At 39.8% G+C, this 18,400-nt stretch overlaps 1 protein-coding gene and 1 long non-coding RNA gene across 2 annotated transcripts; both read right to left on the bottom strand.

Moving 5' to 3' along the window:
• Positions 1-253: 253 nt before the first annotated feature.
• On the bottom strand, positions 254-5,939 carry LOC124151654. The gene is made up of 3 exons (XR_006863396.2): positions 5,781-5,939; positions 4,081-4,231; positions 254-1,440 (listed from the first exon to the last, which is right to left on the bottom strand). It is a non-coding gene; the product is annotated as an uncharacterized LOC124151654 (long non-coding RNA).
• Positions 5,940-6,071: 132 nt separating this feature from the next.
• Positions 6,072-16,812, bottom strand: LOC125374688. The gene is made up of 4 exons (XM_048385932.1): positions 16,258-16,812; positions 15,785-15,872; positions 8,233-8,394; positions 6,072-6,136 (listed from the first exon to the last, which is right to left on the bottom strand). The coding sequence occupies exons 1-4, from the start codon at positions 16,591-16,593 to the stop codon at positions 6,072-6,074; spliced, it is 651 nt and encodes a 216-aa protein (XP_048241889.1). The 5' UTR covers positions 16,594-16,812.
• Between the last annotated feature and the right edge of the window lie 1,588 nt (positions 16,813-18,400).

Below are 18,400 nucleotides of genomic sequence, written 5' to 3'. Positions count from 1 at the left end.
CTGTTATGTAGACACATTGTTATGGTGTTGATCACAAGATGGTAGAGCACTGTTATGTAGACACATTGTTATGGTGTTGATCACAAGATGTTAGAGCACTGTTATGTAGACACATTGTTATGGTGTTGATCACAAGATGTTAGACCGCTGTGGTGTAGATACATTGTTATGGTGTTGATCACAAGATATTAGAGCACTGTTATGTAGACACATTGTTCAGGTGCTAATCACAAGATGTTAGAGCACTGTTATGTAGACACATTGTTATGGTGTTGATCACAAGATGTTAGAGCACTGTTATGTAGACACATTGTTATGGTGTTGATCACAAGATGTTAGAGCACTGTTATGTAGACACATTGCTATGGTGTTGATCACAAGATGATAGAGCACTGTTATGTAGATACATTGTTATGGTGTTGATCACAAGATGTTAGAGCACTGTTATGTAGACACATTGTTCAGGTGTTGATCACAAGATGTTAGAGCACTGTTATGTAGACACATTGCTATGGTGTTGATCACAAGATGATAGAGCACTGTTATGTAGATACATTGTTATGGTGTTGATCACAAGATGTTAGAGCACTGTTATATAGACACATTGTTATGGTGTTGATCACAAGATGTTAGAGCACTGTTATATAGACACATTGTTATGGTGTTGATCACAAGATGATAGAGCACTGTTATGTAGACACATTGTTCAGGTGCTAATCACAAGATGTTAGAGCACTGTTATGTAGACACATTGTTATGGTGTTGATCACAAGATGTTAGAGCACTGTTATGTAGACACATTGTTATGGTGTTGATCACAAGATGTTAGAGCACTGTTATGTAGACACATTGTTATGGTGTTGATCACAAGATGTTAGAGCACTGTTATGTAGACACATTGTTATGGTGTTGATCACAAGATGGTAGAGCACTGTTATGTAGACACATTGTTATGGTGTTGATCACAAGATGTTAGAGCACTGTTATGTAGACACATTGTTCAGGTGTTGATCACAAGATGTTAGAGCACTGTTATGTAGACACATTGTTCAGGTGTTGATCACAAGATGTTAGAGCACTGTTATGTAGACACATTGTTATGGTGTTGATCACAAGATGATAGAGCACTGTTATGTAGACACATTGTTATGGTGTTGATCATAAGATGATAGAGCACTGTTATGTAGATACATTGTTATGGTGTTGATCACAAGATGATAGAGCACTGTTATGTAGATACATTGTTATGGTGTTGATCACAAGATGATAGAGCACTGTTATGTAGACACATTGTTATGGTGTTGATCACAAGATGTTAGAGCACTGTTATGTAGAAACATTGTTATGGTGTTGATCACAAGATGTTAGAGCACTGTTATGTAGACACATTGTTCAGGTGTTGATCACAGGATGGTGTTAAGGCACTACTTTCTTCTGGGGCTGTAAATACAAATTGTCAATGCAAGAGAATAACCAGTCTGGTTGATCCGCCGAAACAGATTCCATCTGGCGTAGAGGCCAAAAGAGATGTGAAAATTATATGAATAAGCCACCGAAAATCAGTGACACCAGGTATTCGCGAAAAGATAAAACACGTGGGTACCAAGAGTGCAGGGTACCTTGCAGTAGGTGTCATCATGGTTATCAAAGACCACTTTATGACACATATGTAAATATAAGCGACAAACCTGGCATATCGTATTACAAGCGTATAGTCAACGAAGTCATCTATATCCCCCGCCATTTTAACACGTTATGGTTCCAAACCAGTTAACTGACCAAACATTTCTCTTAGGCCATGTCAAAATAGCTGCAATGGAAATTCTAAAATAAACATTTCTAAAACCCTTAATATCAAAAAATCAAGTTTTGTAAGAAATTATTTAACGGTTTTAGAGTTACGCTCCGGAAACGAACACCACCCTTATAGAACCCAAGTCCAACTTGTTGCCATGGAAACGTAAAAAATAAAAATTTAAAAAATTCCTAAATAGCAAAAGGTACAAGGTCAGTATGTCCCTAGTAGACATGCAAAGTTTTGTAAGAAATTATTTAACGGTTTTTGAGTTACGTTCCGGAAACGAACAGCACCCTTATAGAACCTAAGTCCAACTTGTTGCCATGGAAACGTAAAAAAATAAAAAATTATAAAATTCCTAAATAGCAAAAGGCACCAGTTCAGCATGAGTCTGATAGACATGCAAAGTTTCGTTGAGAAATATTTAATGGTTTCTGAGTTATGCTCCGGAAACGATTTCGGGATGCACACACGCACGCACACACACACGCACATACGGACGGAATCCATTTCTATATCCCAACTTGTTGGGGCGGCGGATAAAAAGGGTACAGTACACGTACGTAACAAGTACATCATTGGTACATTATACAAAATTAACACATATAAATACGTAAATTACAAACCCGCGAAGATCGGGGTAGAATAGGTCCTAACAACCCATTCTTGCCGTAAAAGGCAACCATGCTTGTCGTAAGAGGCGACTAACGGGATCGCGTGGTCAGACTCGCTGACTTGGTTTATGCATGTCATCGTATCCCCAATTGCGTGGAGCCGTCATATAGCTGGAATATTGCTGAGTGTGGCGTTAAACAACAAACAAACCAAACCCAATTGCGTGGATCGATGCTCATGTCAATCACTGGATTGCCTGGTCTAGACTCGATTATTTACAGGCCGCCGTCATATAGCTGGAATATTGCTGAGTGCGGCGTTAAACAACAGACAAAGAAACAAACTTTCGCGGCCATTGTCGTTAAATAAATAATTATATGTATACTTAAAGGCTACAAGATGCAAAGTTGCTATTACTACGATTTTCAAAGTATGTTTTTGCAATGCATATCGTGAAGAAAACACGGTAGAAATCTACAACGACAATGTATTTCAAGATTAGAGGATAACAGATAGTTGGCGCGTTCTTAAAATTAGACTGTGACGTCATATCTTTTGACATCATAAAAGTGACGTGCGGTGTAGGAGGAGCCCACAAAATAAAATAGAAAAATTCAAAGCCTTAGGCGTATACTTAATCAAAACAGGACTAATAAATCGCATTTAAAACCCCAATAAACTACCAAAACCAGACCACATAATCAAACTAACAAACTTCCATAATCAAGTCCCTTAGTTCGTCCCCCAAACCCTCTTGGCATTTTTTCAAAATTTCAAAATTTCCAAAATTCTATATAAGCAACCACTAAAACACCCCTACTGGATTGCCAAACAACTTTTTCCCCTTTTCGGAAACATTAAATGGCTTGGCCGGGCCCGTGTGCGAAATACGCTGCAGTCGGAAAGCGCACGTAAAATCTCCAATATAAGTAAGTAAGTAAGGAGGAGCCCTTTGCAAAGCTTGCTTGATTTTCCATAGGAGTGCCCACCTCAACTTAGCTTACGAACTTACATGTTTTCAGTGCCTGTCATAAGCGTGAAGTCATATCATACTGTATAAAAATAACTGCTTGAGCATGTAGGCGCCCTAAATTGTTAAAAGGCTGTTGTCGGTGATTCCGTAAATATGATCAACAACCCACTCAAAACACTGGACTCAACCCATTCCGCTTTACTCAATATATTTGGTGACACCAAAGAGTTCGCTTTTAATTTAGTCATGGTAGAATGGAGATAAACATGCTGTGTTTTCATTGTAGACCAAGGTCACCTTTAAATTTATACGTGTTAAATTTAACGCTGCGTGTTCGGTTCCATAGTCGATTTAGCGCGGTTAAAATCTGGAGTAAACCTAGGTCTATATTTGAAACACAGTAGCTTTATCTTCTAACTTAAACCACTGACTGAATAGAGTATTTTCCAAATTCATTGCAGAATGTTTCCTTGTTCAGTGTATTTTTTAAGGATAATGAAATACAGTTAATAATCTGACACGCAAGTATATACGAAAGACAAAATTACCATCCGTTTCTAATGTCTCTGAACAGGCGAAATGGCTGGTAATATTCCTATCTACTTAAACTCAATATTTACTTGAAAAAAATCCACTTAGACCAAATAGCAAATTATTTTTCATTAGATCAGTCATTGAGGCATTGAATATCTACCGTCAGAATCCAGCAATGTGAGGAGGACCAACCCAGGTGCCTTGCAAACGCCACATACGCCACCACAGCGTATCTCCATTAGCTGATGATTCGATGACCGTGTGACAATCGGGTTCCAAATAGAAACCCCGTAAGCTATGCGCCAAGTAATCTGAAATGAGTTCATTCATTAATTATTGGAATAATTGTGCGCTTGGTTTTTAGTTTGTTGTTTAACGCCGCACTCAGCAATATTCCAGCTATATGACGGCGTGCCCTTCGTGGTACAGTAGAACCTGGATATAACGAACTACAAGGGACCGGAGAAATCAGTTCATTATATTCGTTGTTCGTTATATACGTTTTCGCTCTGAAGCGTCCGCCATCTTGGCTAAAACAAAATACAATACACATACACGTTTTTACACGTTTCCTCCCGCATCTACTGGTGATTCAGTTAAAAAGTACCAACATTTTTATGCAATGTTCGGACGAAATTGTATCTGAAGTTATTATTTGATCACAATTAAGATTAACATAATGCAAGTTTAACTAAGTTGAATCGTCATCAGTAATTGTGTTGATTCACGTCTGATTGCGTACAGCCAATTGTCAGTGACACTTGACACTGAGTGAGATTTCTCAGTTCTCTATACACGTCACTAATTTGTGGTAGATGGGCTTGTCGGTGATCAGATATCAGTTCGCTGTAGAGAGTTCGTTATGTACGTAAATTTTATATGATAATATATAGAAGATAAATCGGGGATGTTTTAACAGTTCGTTGTATCCGCTTGTTCGCTCTATCCGTGTTCGTCATATCCGTGTTCTGCTGTATTTATGGAATATTGCAAATGTGGCGCACCATGATGATTTAGAATATATTAACATACATATTCCTGTACTGCAGATGATATTTCAGAAAGTTTCTTCCTATTAATCTAAACTAAACATTGATATTGATTGGCAGAACAGTATTCAATATTTATACGTGCAAATTGTGAGGAAATTAGACTGAAAATGCAAACAAGACAGCGATTCATTGGACATCTAAGGTTGGACAGTTGATATTTCATGCAGGCAAATAACTATAACGAGGTAATTTTTGCTTGGGTCGGTAGATATATAGCCTGAGATATGAAAATAACAATATATGAATTTCAAGTTTCAGGTCACATCTATTATAATAGTAATCCAAATGAAACGCTGCGCTCTTGTGTAAATAACACACTCAACCAGTTTTCGTACAGACCTTAATGTAAATATCTATTCAATCACTATTGAAATCTTTAAAACCAATTAAATTCGGTTCATTCCGTCAAATGCTAAATAATGTCGGTTAACGATACATTCTTGTTTCTCATACTTGTCTTCAAATCTGACTGCGAATGTTTTTTAAATATTTATTTTAACAGCCCTATGTTCAACTTCAAAACTTACAAACCACGAATGCCAACATTCTAACTTGTAACAAATTGAAAAAAATGCTTCTAAACATGGCCTTTTCGCGAACACTTGGTATCATCACCATTTGAAAGCGACTCATATACACCTACTTATGACATAGTCGGAAGGTTTTGTGTGAGTATTATGGAAGTGTTTTTTGGCCGCTTATATCAACACATACACACAAAGAAACTGTGACGTTGGCAATGTTGGGGACAGGCAGAGCTGGCATGAGAAACAAGAAATGTATTCTATTTTCTCAAGCCTAAACTGACCGATTCGTTCAAAGCGAGCCCAGTCCCTCTCAAGTCCATAACTGCCCGACCCTCTGGACCACAGGCGCTTCCTGCCGCGGAGTAGCAATCTCTGACCACTGCCACATTGGCAGTGTTCACACCAGTCTTGCTATAGAAATCCCTGGCTTTCTTTAGGATTGCCATGTTCTGAAATGTAAGCAAAGGATTTACATCGACTGCAGAGCGAGTTGTTTCAGCAATGTTTCAGTTATATCACGTTATATCAAGGATATATTTTGTGGAAGGAAAACTAGAAGGAATGAACGACTTTTACCATAATATGGACGGTATGGTGCTGAAGAACCAGGGGTGATAATCTGTAGAATCTGGGAATCCTGGCATGCAAAGGGAACGCAATCTTATTGCATCAGGAGAACAAGAGCAAAGTTCCGGATTATTATTTTGATGAGAAATATTGTTGTGTGAAATCTTCTAAGCTCTGTTATTCCTTCCCCAAGGTCCCAGAGTTGGTTGGTTTGTTGTTTAACGCCGCACTCAGTAATATTCCAGCTATATGACGGCGGTCTGTAAATAATCGGGTCTGGACCAGAAAATCCAGTGATTGGTAAAATGAGCAACGATCCACGCAATTGGGATACGATGACATGCATTAACCAAGTCAGCGAGCCAGACCACCCGATCCCGTTAGTCGCCTTTTACGACAAGTAAAGTCGCCTTTTACGGCAAGCATGGGTTGCTGAAGACCTATTCTACCCCGGAATCCTCACGGGTCCATGGTACCCAGAAGGTGCGGGACGTTACTTTTGATATCAATCACTGACACAATTATTTTCAGGCCGTCGCCTTAACACTGGGATTGTGCTCACCCCAGCACTAAATAATGAACCTATAAATGTCTTAGATGTAATCAAGTCAAATTCTAGCATGTTTTTGACTAATTTGATACAACTGAGGATATCATCAGGTATTTAAATCTTACCGTGATGTCCAAGCCGAATTTGTTATAGACGTGATATCCAAGTAGATCGTCCTCCACAGGTAACTCCCCAGTGCAATCCCGATTTTGCACCTTTGGGGCATTCATGAAATATGGTGTTTTCAAAGAGATGTACTCGGAAGGTGTACTATTCATTGCATGGCAATACACCCTAACTCGTGCGCCATTCAACTTTCGTGGGTACATCCAGTATTCTCCGTCAGTGTACGTGGAACTAAGTTGCTGTATTTCGGTACAGTTCGATATGGCTGAAACGACAAGTGGGCTGTTACTGTGTCGTCGAGTGGCTATTCAACATTTCGGAAAATCAGATTATGATAGAGTATTAACGTTATGGTCATATGAAGATGTACAACGAGAATTCACTGAATATGTTTCAATGCTTGTTGACACGATACGCCATGCTATCCCATGCCATGACCTCTGGAGGCCGACCATTTCATATTCTTAGGGGGGTGGGGGGAGGGGCTGGAACATTATCGAAACAAAACGTGTCCCCCAAAATGCATGAAAGTAAATTAAGCTTAACATTATCAAAAAGAACATTTATTTTTTTGTAATAAGAAAGAAGTAGCAGCTACCCAAAAAATATTTCCCTCAGTTTTAATTATGAAAAAAATATCTTCTGTCGCTGTACCAGATACAAGACCCAAATGTTTGCAAAACAGTCTGCAGCTAGGTTGGTAAGGGAATATTGTATCTTGTGGATCGTTTCTCAATCTGCCAGACAGTCTCGATTATTTACAGGCTGCCATGATACAACTGGAATACGGTTGGTTGGTTGGTTGGCTTCATGTTTAACGCCCCACTCAGCAATAGTCCAGCTATATGACGGCGGTCTGTAAATAATCGAGTCTGGACCAGACAATCCAGTGACTTATATCGTGAGCATCGATCTTCGCAATGGGGATCGCTGACATGCATCAGCCAAGTCAGCGAACCTGACCACCCGATCCCGTTAGTCGCCTTTTAGAGAAGCATAGTCGCCTTTTGTACGGCAAGCATGGGTTGCTGAAGACCTATTCTACCCCGGATCTTCAAAAGGTGTTCTGGTTGGTTGGTTGGTTGGTTGGTTTGTTGTTTAACGCCGCACTCAGCAATATTCCAGCTATATGACGACGGTCTGTAAATAATCAGAGTCTGGACCAGACAATCCAGTGATTTATATCATGAGCATCGATCCACGCAATTGGGATCAATGACATGCATCAACCAAGTCAGCGAGCTTGACCACCCGATCCCGTTAGTCGCCTTTGACGACAAGCATAGTCACCTTTTACGGCAAGCATGGGTTGCTGAAGATCTCTTCTACCCAAGATGTTCACGGGTGTACTGGAATATGGATGAAGACAACTTTCACTCTCTTACTCACTCGTTGAGTTGGAATATGGCTGAATGCGGCGTTAAACAACAAACAAACAAATAAACACTTACTCACTCACTGTTGATTTCTTACGCATGCAGTTAACTTACGCATACAGGTCATGGTTGACCACGTTCCATCAGCGTTGCATGTGACATGACCACACGGCACGTATCCCACTGCGCACTCGTAAGGTAGGGACTGTGCTAGAGGCGTCAGTGGACCAACGGATACCGGCGTAGCAAATTCTACCGTTGGTGGATCCAGGCAGTCTACAGTATAGCATTAATGTAGAACATAAGACAGGTTACAAGTCATCGCCGTCCTTGTTGCATGGTGACAACAGAACGAGAACCATTCGTGTTAATCAGGTTAATAAATACCCTCCGTTCAAATTGTTGGTTCGTTGGTTTGTTGTTTTACGCCGCACTCAGCAATATTACAGCTAGATGACGGCGGTCTGTAAATAATCGAGTCTGAACCAGACAATCCAGTGATTAATATCATGAGCATCGATCCACGCAATTGGGATCGATGACATGCAGCAACCAAGTCACGAGCCTGACCACCCGATCCCGTTAGTCGCCTTTTACGGCTAGCATGGGTTGCTAGTTCAGATTGAGTTCAACATTGTGCATTGAGATCATTTGGTGATAAGCACCACCCCTATATATACTTAACCAAATTAAAAACTTCACAATCCTAAAATTTTAACATTTTGACCAGTTATGATTGTTGGCCCTTATTGTGTATTCAAACAGTAATGGCCACGTATTGTCTTCAGATAACAACCGTTTTTGTGCAGGTGAATCGATCAAAATCATGTGCACAGCACTATAGTGGCAAAAGTGTTTTTTCACGTGCAACTGGTCACGTGGCCATAATACCGCACGTGTTTTCTGCCATACTTGTTAGCAGTCATTAAAAAGAAATAAAAACACAAGAAAACAAAAAGTCTTTACGGCCATTTGTCGTGCCACGCCTATCAAATGTGCAACGTGTTGCAGACGGGAACGTCCGTAGCTGAAGTCGCAAGGACGATGGGTTGTAGTCGACGGACTGTTTATGATTTACAGACGCGTCTGCAGCAAACGGGTACCACCGCTGATCGTCCTCGGCCAGGTCGACCTCGTGTGACGTCACATGCAGAGGATCGTCAGATTGTCTTACGTCACCTCCGTAACCGATTTTTGACGGCTACATCAACCAGAAATGAACTGTGTAGGGGTAGACTGAGTGCGCAAACTGTTCGAAACCGTCTGAGAACTGCTCACCTTCAAGCACGACGGCCATACTGCGGGCCGATTCTGACTCAATTGCACAGACGTCAATTGTGGGCACAGTGACACTTACGATGGACTCAGAGGAATTGGAATCAAGTCGTCTTCAGTGATGATATAATCTTCGATTTGTTGATGGTAGGGCGAGGGTGTTGAGGCGCCGTCATGAACGTTACGCCCAGTGTTGTGTACAGGAAGTTGACAGATTTCGAGGCGGAAGTGTCATGGTGTGGCGTGCTTTTTGTGGCAATGCACGTTCCATGCTTCTTGTCATCCTTGGCAACCTCAACGCTGCTGCTTACCGCGACCAGTTACTGGCACAAGAACTTCTGCCTTTTATTGGCAGCACATGGACCCGGTTTGATCTTCCAACATGACAATGACAGACTCCACACAGCAATTTTGACAAGGAATTTCCTTCAGAATGCGGGAGTCAACGTCATGGACTGGCCGTCAAGGTCTCCCGACCTCAATCCCATCGAACATGTCTGGGATGCTCTTGGCAGAAGTCTGCGCACTCTTCAGAACCAACCACAGAATTTACAAGATCTTGGCACCATTTTGCAGCAACAATGGCTTCGTCTTCCCAAGCATCACAAGGTCCATGCGGAGGCGTTGTGTGGCAGTTGTCAACGCACATGGTGGCCATACACGCTACTGAACTTGTGTGCCATCAGATTCTCGTGCTTGGGACTTATGATTTAAACTGTTGATGTTATTACCGAATACCGTAGGTGCTTGGAACAAATTATGGTTACCAACGTTAATGAAAATCCTTCTTTGGACATTAATGATTAAAAATTACCTTCTCTGATACATTTGTCCGTTGTATATCATATATGGTATTACTTTTAAAAATGTGAAGTTTTTAATTTGACTCAGTATATTATAATAAATATCATTTTCCATTTTTCCATTGTATTAGTTTGTTTGTTTGTTGTTTAACGCCGCACGACGGTCTGTATAAATAAACGAGTCTGGACCATACAATCCAGTGATTGATATGCGCATCGATACACGCAATTGGGATAGGAAGACATGCATCATGGTTGGTTGGTTTGTTGTTTTACGCTGCACTCAGCAACATTACAGCTATATGACGGCGGTCTGTAAAATAATCGAGTCTGGACCAGACTATCCAGTGATTGATATCATGACAAAACCCCAATGACAGATGAATTGGAGCGTTGATATGCAACAAGAAAGAATCTTGTTTATTTCCAGGGCATCCTGATCATCTTTTACTTCTACTACATGCATGGTTGGAGGCGAGATCAAAGGCGCCGCCCAGCATTTGTTAGACAACAGACCGAACCACCACCCCAGCCTGTCGGTAGGGATCATATAATCGGTGCGCAAATAACTGTGTCCAGTCTACCGCGGGGTTTGAGGCGGTGTCAGTGTCGAATGATTTTGTAATAGTTGTATATCGTATTTTTTGTGCTACTAACTATCCCCTTATTTGCTTAAGGAAAGCGGATATTACCAACAGTAAGTCAGCTAATTGAAAGATCCACTGACTGCTACATTCCTTATATAGGCTAAACGGTCCTGTTTGTGTGTACTAGATGTTACATTCGAAGGCCAATAAAGTCAATTTTAAGACAGTACAGGCTATGGAACCGAAAGATAATATGTCCAAAATGCATATGTTGTGTATAAGATGATGCCTATGCCCTGAAATGTTAGAACGTTAGATCGCGAGGACGAAACACTTAAGTAGATACACGAGAGTTGGGACACTGGCTGTGTAACACCAAGACATGCGGTTTGAAATCAGTCTCTAACATGGGAGATTAGGTTAATTAGACACAAAATTTTGCTTTCATAAAAAAAGTATTGTGAGAACTGGGGAGGCAATATGCAAGTATTACATGCATTCACACCCGGAAGCATATTATAGTTGATATAGTATATGTTTTCATTAATCTGAACACATGCATATCAACAATCAGCAAATTAACAAGTCAAAAAAAGATTCTTTGTTGCATGTTAATGTTTTTTGTTTTCACTTTGACATATATAATATATGATAACAGAGTAAGAGAAGGTTTGGGGTTCCTCTTGAAAGTACTAAATAGCAACTGTTGTTTACTGAACAGAGATTTTTTTATGATAAAAAACATTGACTATCAATTTCTTCTCTCATTTTTCAATGTAGTTCACTTCAAATTTCTTATCTTTTTCTAAACTGTTAAGAAAAACGCTAACGTGATCACAAGGTAATAGGCCTGTTGAATGTCACCCCGTGAGATCTGTCACGGATTTGATTCTTTCTACAGGTTAAGCCATTTCCAATGTCCCCTATTAGTTATTGGAAACTTTTAGGAAAATATTTCCTTTCTCCCTTAATCCCATCTTTCATGCACGCAAAATGTCAAACATATACTTAGATAAAAATCTTTATATAATCCATACAATAAATAATGTTTATAAATTAATATACGGACGTGTGTAGAGAACAGTCCCTTTGAATATTTATGATTCAAACACAAATTTATGTACAATTTGACAGGTTATAATATTATGAATATCAATATTCACCACCACTTGCATAGTTCACTGAAATGTCACCAGTTGGAAGTTGTTACAGATAAACACGGATTCTAACCAAGTCTGATCTTCTTTTACATAGAATGCATGAGTGACTTCTTTCAATCAGAATTACACACAGGGGAAGAAAAGGGCTAAAAATCCTGAATATATCCTGTATACATGGTATTAAGTTTTTACTATCAATTTCCTCTAATAATAAAATGTTACCTTTGGCAAGCTCCAATACTCAGCAGGATCATTTGGGCAAGTGTAAAAATCACAACCCCTAATGTGAAACTGTCCACATGGTCACACCCAGTGATTGTTAAGATAACAAATCCTAGCTACAGTCAGACAACATGACAGTCTATATTCATTTCCAGTATCCTCCAATAAATAGTGGGTAATGTCGGAGTAACACCCTCTGAAAAGATACGTCAAGTCCCCACCAAACATCCCCTCGTTAACTTTTACAAAAAACAACAACAAAAAGTTGGGTGTGGGGAAATGTCCAGTATTGAATATCAAGAGAACTATTTTTGTCATAACGAGTAACGGTTCTTTTCTGAATACCCTTGTGGACCTTCTATTATAAGAAATATATCTTTTTGTAGACCTTTCAATTCAAGTGTATATGCTACGAGTGAGTGAGTGAGTGAGTGAGTGAGTGAGTGAGTGAGTGAGTGAGTGAGTGAGTGAGTGAGTGAGTGAGCGAGTGAGTTAAAGCTTAACGTCACATCGGCAATATTTCAGCCATATCGCGACGAGAAATTATACTTTTTAATACATATATCTTAAATGAATTAAAACCTGTCATCGATGGACAGTAAAATTACTAGAATATCACAGAATAATATTTAAAACTAGCATACAACTATAAAAAGATATCACTGTATATAACGGTACAATATAAAAAAGGGCTATAGATCGCCAGCAGCTGAAGGTAGATCCCCCATGCTAGGGTCCATGGGGACTTACAGTGCTTTTGCTACCTGCATGGACCCCAGCCGGATTTACATCATCCCTTCCGCTGTTGGCGATTAATGACAAATCTAGCCAGAATAAACGAACATATATACTACGAATAAAAAAGAGCAGAAATAAACATACTTTGAAAGACGTGGTCTTACATACCCTCTCAGAGGGGGACTTACATGCTACTAACCTTTAAATGTATCTAATTTTACCGTTTCAAAAGGTGTTGAAACATTATTGTCCAACGTATTTAAAATTAATTTAGCTCCACACGCTTGGCTTGTTACAATAACATTCATATATTATCATCATCAATGATAGCATTTACGTCGACTTAACAGTCTTGTATTTCGTCCACACACACACACACACACACACACACACACACACACACACACAGCCATATAATCATACGTTATCATACTGAATAGGTAGGAAGTCATTATGTATCAACTCTTTATTTGTCTTAATTGAACGTCGGAAAACAACGGGTTAACCGTTACACAGTAATTCGGGGTTATGTTTTTTCTGCTACAGAATCAAAGTACCGTTGGGCTACATGTATATATTAGATGTTGCGATGATGTGTCATTCCTTAATCAGTACGATGCATGGTATAAGTATATACACTTAAAACTAGACACATGTTAACGATAATAATGATAGGGAGATGAATAAACGCAGGTCGGGCCAGTATAATTTCATTGGTTAATTATAAGTTGCCATTTTGTAAACAGTTTTTGAAAAGATGAAAGAAACGATGGTGCAGAAAAAAGACTAGCAGTTAACATTATAACCGTGATGCAATCGCGTTACTCAATACAATCCACAAAGAACAATATATAGGGCGCCTTTTTACTATTTAATCCATATTGTATATCAATAATTCATTTATGGGTACCAAAGAATGAATTTATATCACAAATATGATTTTATTATACCATGAAATGTTTATTGATACAGCAAATCGATTTTTAGATATCAATAACAGAATTTATCAAATAATGTACTTTATCATCTAACAAATCGACTATGGTATGATATCTATAGCCTTCGTCTCCGTGATCTTATGCCCACATTTTACAGTTCGTTTAGAGAGGTACAGTATGTTAACATTTACATATATATTCAGTCGATGTATCTACATTTGTGTAAGGACAAGCTTCTTCCCTTTATTTAATCAGTTTTCCGCCTGGCTCTGAATGTGCAACACAGGTTTTAGAATTGCATATGTATCTTGTTATAATTGTAATTTTATGCGATATGAATATTTATATTTACTATTGTACTTACAACGTTTTACGTGAGACGTTTTATATTTACATGTCACCAAATATTACCATTATTGCTTGTTAGCTAAACACAATTGACAAATAGTCAAAAACAAATGACTAGTAAACTGATAATGTACGTTGAAAATAATATATTGTTAATGCCAATATGATGTATCAAGGATCAAGTAGAAGAAATATTGACAGTAGAGTTGGGAAACTATTCAACAAGCCCGTGAAAACAAAAGTGCTTTAGCTCAATGTTTACCTCTCCTGTCGGCCATTATGCCATCTTATACACAACCCCGCGCTCACGTCTACAGGTCTGTTCCTGTGGTACGGTAATTAGTATAACCCTCTCCCTCAAGTGTATCTTCCATGATATATTAAATGCTGCTATTTTCCAGCGTTACGGCTATGGAGCTGAGACAAAGAGACCCAACCATCATAAAGTAATAGGATCCAATAAAAACAATGCCCCGCCAAGCCTCATAAACATAATCACTGAAAGTCGTACTACAGACATTGGAATGGCAATAACATTTACTGGGATCGTGTATTCTCTTGACACATCGCAAAACATCACGTAGAAGCCACACCAGTACTCATATTTTCCTACAAAATCACACAATAATGTCATCTAAAAATGAGACATCAGCAAGTACAAAAAATAACATGTGTATTGGCATTTTTCGCCAGGATATCAAAAATGTCTCTCCTTGTTACCACCACCAAGTTCAGCTTAACACATGGGTCCTCCTTTGGTCAAAAGTTTGTTCCCCCTCTAATGAGTGTGTCACACGTTGCACACGAGTGACGAACGGGGTGCACACCCGTGTTCAACGCGTTGCACACGGGTGTCACACGCGTGGCGGACGGGTTCCACACGAGTGACCAACGGGGTGCACACGGGGTGAGTAACGCGTTGCCCATGCGTGTAAGGGGAATGAACTTTTAGGCAGTATTGTAAGTCCAACTTGTTGCCATGGAAACGTAAAAAATAAAATTTTCTAAAGTTCCTAAATAGCAAAAGACACCAGTTCAGCATGAGTCTGATTGTCATGCAAAGTTTTGTTAGAAAGATTTGAATGGATTTTGAGTTATGCTCCGGAAAAGAACTCTACCCTAAAGCACCATAGTCCAACTTGTTCCCATGGAAACGTAAAAAATAAAAAATTCTAAAATTCCTAAATAGCAAACGGCACCAGTTCAGTATGTGCCTGGTAGACATGCAAAGTTTTGTAAGAAAGTATTTAACGGGGTTTTTTTCAGTTACGCTCCGGAAATGAACACCACTCTTATAGAACCTAAGTTCAACTTGTTGCCATGGAAACGTAAAAAATAAAAATTTCTAAAATTCCTTAATAGCAAAAGGCACAACTTCAGTATGTGACTGATAGATTTGCAAAGTTTCGATCAAATACACTGACTTGTTTTCGAGTTCTGCCTCGGAAAAGGAAATGATTACGGACGGACAGACAGACAGACAGACAGACTGGCTGATCGCAAAATGTCCCCGCATTATATGCCGGGGGGACAACAAAGATTAAAATAAAACATCGAAAGGTCAATCATAAAATGAAAACCTGATGTATACGTACAAGAAGTGACACATTCCAGTCCGTCACGTTTTTGTACACACCGTGTGTTGAAAGAGCAGTTGTGGTTTTCACATGTTCCCAGTATTCGCTAGGGAGAAATCAAGTTATTAAATGAGAAGTGTTAAATGACTTGACAAACGAATATTCCAAAGTCGTAGACGGAAGGGCACCTGAACATACTTCTTTGTATTCAGAAATGTAAATGAAGGCCTTTTTGAAATATAACTTCTATCGTAATATTTACACCTACATGTTAGTGATATACACGACGGTGAGACATACATATCTGTTATCAAATAGAAATGAAACGCGATAATTCCTAGATATATGCATTGGACATATGTTCCAAATATTTATCAACATTATGATTTCAAAATAAAGTTAACATCTACCTTCCTAGCGACCCTTGATGGAAAGGCAATCGTCCTGACCTATCTAACACGGTTACCAATTCGAAAACAATATTGACTCACTTTAGGCCAATCTTGAGCCTTGGAAAAAATATATCTTGCTTCCGCTTTCATTGATACTCCATCAGAAGATTCATCAGAAGCCCTACTCAGCTCACAGATGCCATCGTCAAGATGGAAGTTGTACGCTCGGCAAGCTGTTCTCCCAAGACATTCTTTCGCGCACATTGCTACTCCTGTAGTTAGGAGTGTATCAAATATAGCCCCAACGAGCCTGGAACCGTCAGAAACAGGCAGCTTCTCCTTCAGGGAGCACGTCTTCTCCCCGGCGCCTGCAGAAACACTCAGCAGCAGCACATATAGACTTCTATACATCATGTTGATTAACAGATCCAACATCTCGAAAGGGTGCAATTATATGTCTTAAACCGTATTAACACCAATGACAAAGAAAAAACGAAAGCCTTGTGTAGGTACAATGTAGTTCCGCTTGTTTGTTTCATGAAAGTATCAGTGCCAGGTGTAGATCATTGATCAGTTCAACAATCTACTATGTTCGAGGTTTGAGAGAAATGCGTGGAGATTCCTGTTCACACTACCTTATATGAAAAGCTTCAGGTAAATAATCGATCAATAGACATCTGCGTCTTCGGCGCAGAAATACCACAACCGGATACAATTAGGTCCATTGATATTGTACCAACGCAAGGGTAGTTCATTTCTGAATGCAAGTGATGTCCTTATTCATCGTTATCTACGAAAGCCCATTAGGACCATATTGGTATTTTGTTTTTGTCTCTTTTAAAAGTCGTAAAACTCATAATTACCAGAATAAAGTCGTAATTACGACTTTTCAATAGAAGAAGATTCACAGCTTGTATGATCCTTGGCCTGTCAAGAAATAGAAATATACTTGTCCTCGGAAACCGTGAAGATTCCGGGGTAGAATAGGTTTACAGCAACCCATACTTGCCGTAAAAGGTGACTATGCTTGTCGTAAAAGGCGACTAACGGGATCGGGTGGTCAGGCTCGTGACTTGGTTGACATTAATCACTGGATTGTGTGGTCCAGACTTAATTATTTACAGACCGCCGTCATATAGGTGGTATATTGCTGAGTGCGGCGTTGAACAACCAACCAACAAACTTGTCCTCGGCGGCTCCTCCAAAGTGCTACATGTATGTTTAGAATTTCTTCTCAACTAATTCCAATGTTATGAACGTTAAACAAATGTATATATGCACGATACAACATGCTGTGTATTGATTCAGTGTGAGAACATATCTCTGCAGGGACCGCACGCGTCGAAGTCTTAGTTCCATTAACCAGTTAGGTGATTGCACCAATTGAACCAGTTACTGTGGCATCACCATCGATTTGATTCGTTACATACTAATCAGTCGAGTTCCTAGAATGAGGGGACACGGGTGGCCAAGTCGTCTAAGGCGCCGCGATTCGCTGTGCAGAGTTGCGTCCCTTGGGCACGCCAGAAACCTATGATTGTGGGTTCGAATCCCGGTTCGCCCCGATTATGTTTCTAGGTTTGTCAGCACCATACCCGTGCTCGTGGGTTTCACCGAAGTGGTAAACGTCTGAGACCTGCATCACTTCGGGCTTTCCTCCCACATCAAGCTGACACGCCGTGATATAACTGGAATACTGTTAAAAGCGGCGTTAAACACAACACACTCACTCACTCCTAGAATGAATTTTATCTGATCGGCCGGATATAGCTTGAGTGCATCCCATCATGATCGCTGAAATCGGTGTAGCTGGCTAGACATGACGACAGCTTGGAAGATCCGGGGTGGAATAGTTCTTCAGCAACCCATGCTTGCCGTAAGAGGCGACAAACGGGATCGTGTGGTCAGGCTTGCTGACTTGGTTGATGCATGTCATCGATCCAAATTGCATGGTTAAAGAAACAAACAAACTTATTTATTTTGTGAGGGTGTAAGACAAAAGTGAATGGGTGGTGGCCAGTGAATGGACATCTTTGCCTATATTGTAGTGTATGTTTCGTTTACAATTTATTTCTCTGTAATGACAAATTAAACCAATCTTAGTCGTGCTGACCCGTGAAGATTCCGGGGTAGAAGAGGTCTTCAGCAACCCATGATTTCCGTAAAAGGCGACTAACGGGATCGGGTGGTCAGGCTCGCTGACTTGGTGGATGCATGTCATCGATCCCAATTGCGTGGATCG

This window comes from Haliotis rufescens, unplaced genomic scaffold (assembly GCF_023055435.1).
Source record: "Haliotis rufescens isolate VD_foot unplaced genomic scaffold, xgHalRufe1.0.p SCAF_6, whole genome shotgun sequence".
NCBI classification, from domain to species: Eukaryota; Metazoa; Mollusca; class Gastropoda; order Lepetellida; family Haliotidae; genus Haliotis; species Haliotis rufescens.
The sequence above is the reverse complement of the archived record's forward strand: the minus strand, read 5'-3'. Positions and strand labels throughout refer to the sequence as shown.

Bases quoted from the DNA above. Each gene is read 5' to 3' on its own strand.
- LOC125374688 (XM_048385932.1), bottom strand. From the start codon at position 16,593: ATGTTGGATCTGTTAATCAACATGATGTATAGAAGTCTATATGTGCTG. The intron at 8,395-15,784 runs GTACGTATACAT...GCTATACTGTAG, and splicing joins ACTGGAATGTGTCACTTCTT to ACTGCCTGGATCCACCAACG. The intron at 6,137-8,232 runs GTAAGTTAACTG...TTTGCATGCCAG, and splicing joins GTCAACCATGACCTGTATGC to GATTCCCAGATTCTACAGAT.